Below are 6,450 nucleotides of genomic sequence, written 5' to 3'. Positions count from 1 at the left end.
TGTCCCATGATAATATTATAATTGGTGTATTCTCAATGAAGTAAATATGGAAAGTAAATGCGGTATCCCTAGCATTGATGTGGTATAAACCAAAATTATGGGAGAAATCCTCGTATTTATACCATTCCATATTCGTGCATGGGTGTTCCTATACAAGCCAGCGTCCCGGTCGCGTCGCTTTCAACAATCCGGCAATCACGCCCTCCACCTACGTACCAACAATTCATGGGCGCCGCCGTGATGGAGCAGCGACGCGGCGGCAAGCCCAAGGTGGTGTTCGTGCTGGGCGCGACTTCCACGGGCAAGTCCAAGCTGGCCATCGCCCTGGCGGCGCGCTTCGGCGGCGAGGTGATCAACTCGGATAAGATCCAGGTGTACGCTGGCCTCCCCGTGATCACCAACAAGGTGACGGACGAGGAGTGCGCGGGCGTGCCGCACCACCTCCTCGGCTGCGTGCCGTGCCCCGACGCTGACTTCACCGTCGACGACTTCTGCAGGGAGGCGGCTGACGCGATCAAGCGCGTTCTCTCCAACGGCGGCCTCCCCGTGGTGGCCGGCGGCTCCAACCGGTACGTCAATGCGCTCGTCGAAGGAGACGGCGGCGCCTTCCGCTCCTCCCATGACTGCCTCTTCGTCTGGCTTGACGCCGCGCCGGAAGTCCTCCGCCGGTCCACGGCCGTACGGGTGGACGATATGGTGCGGCGCGGGCTGGTGGAAGAGGCACGCGCGGCGTTCGACCCGGACGCCAGCTACACCCGGGGCGTGCGCCGCGCCATCGGCCTGCCGGAGATGGACGCGTACCTGCGACGCGCGAGCGACGGCGATGACGACGGCGCACCGGCGATGCTGGGGAGAGCGGTGGAGGATATCAAGGTTAACACGTTCGGGCTGGTGCTGGAGCAGGTGGAGAAGATCCGGCGGCTAAGCACGCTGGAGGGGTGGGACGTCCGGCGGGTGGACTGCACAGAGGTGCTGGCGCGGATGGCTGACGGCGAAGGGGTGCAGGAGCTATGGCGGAAGGTTGTCTGGGAGCCCGTCGAGGACATGGTGCGGACCTTCGTCATCGCGGAGAAGAGCAGTGGGAAGATCAACCTGCTGCCCTAGAGGATAGAGCAACTCCTGTGTTAGTTTTGGCGCGCTCTGTTAGTTTTGAATTGTCCACCGGGTTTTCTTAGTAAACTTGTCGAAGAAACGTGAGGAGCTTCATCGTGAAGGAGAGACCTAGCATATATACACATATACTCCTTTATTGCGTTTCCAAAAAAATAATATTGCGGAATGACCTATTTCGAACTTTCACTACATGAAAATAGCTTGCCGCCGTGTGTGGGGCTGTAAGCCAGGTGCAATTTTTCAGTCACTCAGGCTTACATTCCTCTAAGCCGAGTAACACCGTCGAATTGTCTTATGCGGTCATTTTTTATCCCTCGTCCAATACTTTATAGTTACATATATATTAAGTGAGAGTATTATGATAAATACTTCGGAATAGTACATGAGATGAACATCGGACCCTGTGACGTTTTGCCCCGAAGTATATATTTTATAATAAAGTTGATTAACCTTGAAGATTTTGAATATGCATATGAACAGCCAACCACCAGGGTGAGAATATGTCCATCGTACGTACTTACATATGCACTAAGGGTTGTACGCGTTACACTGCGTTGTTGATGTTGTTGGTTTACCATGTGGGGAAGGTGATGAAGTATGTTTTCTTTTCCATGATGCGGTGTTTCGGTGGACTTTCTTGACGGTGTGATTTTGTGTTTCAACCAATAATTATGTGGAGAAGTTTTTTACTTTGGTGTCCGCATGTATTTTATTTGTCTCACAGTGTCACTTGTTGGAGCTTTTTTTTTAGATGGCGAGAGGGTGCACAAGCCTGATGTATTTTTACGGATTGGTTGCTGCCATTAATTTGAGATACATTGTCCTAGTAAAAATCATGAATTAAATCCCCTAACTAAATGAGAGCTCGTCGGTCCAAATCATAAATCAATCCAAAATTGAACAGCTCAGTTGAATGGCAAAGCTTCAAAAGTAAGGAGCATAGTGAATTAGATGACACGCTTTAGTTTAGGATATATATACATTAACAATACAATCAAGACATAAAATCTGTTGGTACGTTTTGGATCCAAGCACTGAATCTGGACTTTCCAAGTTTAGATGGCCTTCAAAATATTATATACTACAAATAATAACCAACCCTCTCTAAGGCCGACTTGCTCCTATTAGTGAAAAAAAATCGCTAAGAGCATCTACTACCATCAAACCCATTAAGCGTCGCGTGAATGGCGATCCCTGGCGGCATCCATGCACTGTTTAATTGCTCACCCGGTCTTCCCGATTGGCTCGCCATGGGCTCATGGTTGTTTGAAACGATGTTTTTTTGTGAGAAAAACCTTCCTAGATAACACCTCTCCCGGTAAAACAGAGACGGAGACAAAGGGAACCTCCTTTCCTTCCTTTCGCTGCCTTTCCTCTTCGTGCACGCAAGCCGCCCCTCTCTCCCACGCCATGCTACCTCTCGCCCGCCGCTGCCTCTCCCATCCCAGATCTTTCCCCTCCGCCACACCCTAGGCTAGAAGGCGGGAAACCGCCACCACGAGCATGACCCCCTCCTCGCGGGCGGTCTCAGCGACGGCTTCATCGCCGTATGGAACCCAGTGGCGCCACCGCCGTCGTGGACACCACCACGTAGAGGAGCGGCACACCAACTCGCAACGGGTCTTCCTCATCTCCATCTTCAAGCCACGCGAGCACCCGCAGTGGCACAGAGGTGGCAGAGGAGATGGTGGGAGGAGAAGGTGCTGGTGGTGGGTTTGGTCTATGATCTCCCGTGTGGGAGATTGCGGCCCGTTGCGGCCTTTCCATCCTCTCTCTCTCAGCACCACCTCCTCATCTACTTCCCTGGCTACTTCTTCGAATCACTTTTAGTTTGTATTGTATGATTGGAGTGACTACGGGTGGCCAGCTTGAGCACATTGCAACCATGTAGATACCAGCTTCTGGAGATTAATGTTGGCAACAGGGCGGGTGGCCGTCGGCACAGACATGCCATTGCTGAGCTCAGAACTATGCGAGATTCAGAGCCAGGTTCAATTGTTCTATTATGATTGGAGATTTGATTGTGATAAGTACAAGATCATGACTAATTTGTGAAGCAACCAAGTTAGACTGTATGTTGTGTTATTTGGTGAACTCAGTTAATTTGACATGATAACAATAGAAGGTTAAATCAAAATGATAATTTGTATTTGATAGAAGCAACCAAGTTGAATTGTATGCTATGTTATTTTTTTATGATCAGAGTGAGTACATATTTCTTTGATTACCTGACATGTTTGAAATAGCTTCTGATGGTAAGTACCTTAAAGATGGAGGATGTTTGTCATCAAACTTTCTATAGTTACATTTTATTTCTTATGTGCACATTTTTTGTCATTTATTTTGTTAAGAGGATTTATCCTTTAGAGAACATAGAGGTAAAAAGTATGCATGGTTCTTTTACGAAATAAAGATATGACTGGTTTTAGTGATGAGTTTAACTAAAGAGTGAAAGTATGATGCGATAGGGTAGCCTCCTCAGATGTAGAACCAAGAACCAAGATCCACTTCTAGGTATGTGTGTCTGTCCCACATCTATGTTGGTAAGATTGTGCACTTGTCGTGAAAGTTGCCATCTCAACCATCTTCACTTCCATTGCATTGCTCAATTTCTTTCTATCTGATCATTAATGTAACTGTTGTACCTTATGATTTCTTTCCTAACAACCACTGTCCATTTAATTTTTTTATCGGCATCGGTATAACAATATATTTAGTGGTAAATCACTTCCTTTATTTAGGCGACTGGTGTTGGGGATATTACCACCGGGCGTAAACCGGCCAGGAGAGGCCGGGTTAACCCCATAAGTAGTTCATCTGTATCTGAAGTCCATGAAGACAGACGGTGACGCTTTATGAAGGCCCAGGGCCCAAAGCCGGTTTAAGGCCTGTAGACATAAACCAGCAGTAATATGTAAACTTGTGTTGTAAGATAGAAGTAGCAGAGACCGAGCCGGACACTATTATGAGCCGGCCTCGGGATTCTGTAAACCGACGGGCGTCAACCCATGTATATAAGGGGACGACCCGGCGGCGGTTCAAGGAGAACAGACAACAACTCGAGACTCAGGCAAAGCGTATTCGCTCCCTGGTTATCGAAACCCTATCAATTCCATCACAACTAGACGTAGGCTTTTACCTTCATCGTAAGGGGCCGAACTAGTATAAAACTCTCTTGCGTCCCTTGTCCGCTTTAACCCCTTTAAGCTAACCCGTAGCGATGGCTCCACGACTAAGTCCTTTCTCTAGGACATCTGCCGTGACAAAACCACGACAGTTGGCGCCCACCGTGGGGCTATCACACGATGGTTTCAAGTTCTTGGAGGGCAACTTCGAAGGACTCAAGGGTTACGCTGTGGGCCGGATGACCAAGAGTCATCGCGGCAAGCTCTACATCGACGATGCAGGCTGGGGCCCCGAGGCCGGCTCAATCGAGTACGGGTACCGTGTCCCCTTTGGTGGCATACACGTTTTCATTGGCAAGATCAGCGAACCGGGCCTTGAGCCGGACATCTGCACCGACCTCGTCGAAACGGCTCAGCGTGCGAGATCTGCCCGGGTCAAGCCTGTCATGAAGCGTGCCTTCGTGGGAGTTATCCATGGAGGGGAATCTGAGGATAGATTGAAATCTGGTGGTGAGACCGTCGTTTATTCCGGCGACGAGTCATCGACCGGAGAGACCGAGTCGTTATATCAGTTACAAGATGGCCGGATTGGGGGCTGTTCCGATGGCGATAGTATTCCGGACCCCTTTGATCTGCCAAACCGGGTTGCGATCTTCATGGCCGGCACGCAACCAGCGCTCCACTCTTCAACCGCAGCGGCGATGATTTCCGGATCGGCAACGGCGGCAGCGGCCGGGGCAAGAGGCCCTGTGCGACCGCCAGCTCAGGTTCTATCTGATTTGTTTGACGCGTTGGCAACGCTGATGGCGGAGGTTAACCCGGCGGATCAGGATGCACACAATGCGAGAATCGCGAAAGTGAAAGATTAGATCACCCAGGCCAAAGCCGACTTAGCAGCTGAGGATACCAGGATAGCCGTGGAGCGGGCCGCTTTGGATGCACAAGCTTACCGGATTATGCTGGATCAGAGTGCGTCGAACGAAGTCCTGAAGAGGAGGCACCGATCTCGCCTGCCGCCGGTTTATGACGCTAGAAATCTCTTTAACACCCCAGGAGCAGGGACCAGTAATCCGCCGGTGGTAAACCGGGCGGAGGCACCTGGAGCAGGGGCGCCGGTTCAGCCACATTTGGCGGATCCGCCTCATCAGAACAACATTGTAACACCACATGTCCCCACGCCGTCGGGTCATTACTCTAACCCGATGGACAACATTTGTCGGGTGGTTGGTGCGACATATGCCAACGGGTGGCTTATCATTGTGGGTGCCAATAAGACGTCGCCGGTGCCTGGAAACGGGATGAGGCGAAGACATGCACGCCGGCGGATCTTACCCAGGTTCGGGGCTCTCCGAGGAGATAACACCCCTAGTCCTGCTCTGCGGGGTCTCCGCATGATCACTAGATCAGTAAAAGTAGCTACAATCGCTCCTAGAGTTGTTGGGTTCAAGGGAGAAGAAGAACAAGGCTAGCTCTCACTTCTCTCTCTCTATGGTGTGTGTGCTATGCTCAGAAGCCAACCCTTTGCATGGGTGCTCCGGGGGGTTTATATAGGCCTACCCCCCGGGGGTACAATTGTAATCCGGCTGGGCTCTAGTCCCAGCCGTCAGTGTCTACGCTCGCCGGCTTCTCCGCCGGCTGTTGGGACCCGCCGACTGGTGGGTCCCGCCGGCTGCCGTCCTCTTGGTCGACAGGCTGGCCCCACCGCCTAGGGTCTTGTCGGCGGCTGCTTACTGTAGCCTCGCCCCTGATGATGAGGGCTTCGTTGAGGTAAGCGTGGCTACAGTGGGCCGCCTCGGGGGCTCTCACTGTAGCCTTACCTCGTCTTGTCTCCTTAATGGGACGCATGCTTCGAGGAAAAGGATAGCCGGCTTCTGGGGGCCGGCTATGCCCTTGGCCGACTGGGGGAGGCCGGGCCGCCTCCGCGCTTCTCTCTGGCTGAAGGGACCCGCCGCCCGTGGGCCGTACGAGAGTCTGTCGTGGATGACGTTGAGGCTAGCATGGCTACAGTGCCGAGCCGAACGGGAGACGGCCATCCCGTACGGCCTCCTGTGGCCATGCCTGCCTCGGGCTTCGGGGGTAGTGGGCCGCATTGTGGCCACACCCCGTCTTGTCACCGTTATGTGGGCGTAGTCTTGGTGGTTGCGTTCTGGGCCGGCTTCTTGGAGTCGGCGCTCTTCGAGGCCGGCTTCCTGGAGTCGGCCACCCTGCGGAT

The 6,450-nt window shown here is 52.1% G+C and overlaps 1 protein-coding gene across 1 annotated transcript; it reads left to right on the top strand.

Moving 5' to 3' along the window:
- The first annotated feature begins 240 nt into the window (after positions 1-240).
- On the top strand, positions 241-1,104 carry LOC123120515 (adenylate isopentenyltransferase 3, chloroplastic-like). Its single transcript, XM_044540527.1, has one exon. It carries the CDS (start codon positions 241-243, stop codon positions 1,102-1,104), a length of 864 nt encoding a protein of 287 aa, XP_044396462.1.
- Positions 1,105-6,450: the final 5,346 nt, after the last annotated feature.

This window comes from Triticum aestivum, chromosome 5D, assembly GCF_018294505.1.
Source record: "Triticum aestivum cultivar Chinese Spring chromosome 5D, IWGSC CS RefSeq v2.1, whole genome shotgun sequence".
NCBI classification, from domain to species: domain Eukaryota; kingdom Viridiplantae; phylum Streptophyta; class Magnoliopsida; order Poales; family Poaceae; genus Triticum; species Triticum aestivum.
This window is presented reverse-complemented; position numbering and strand designations above follow the sequence as displayed.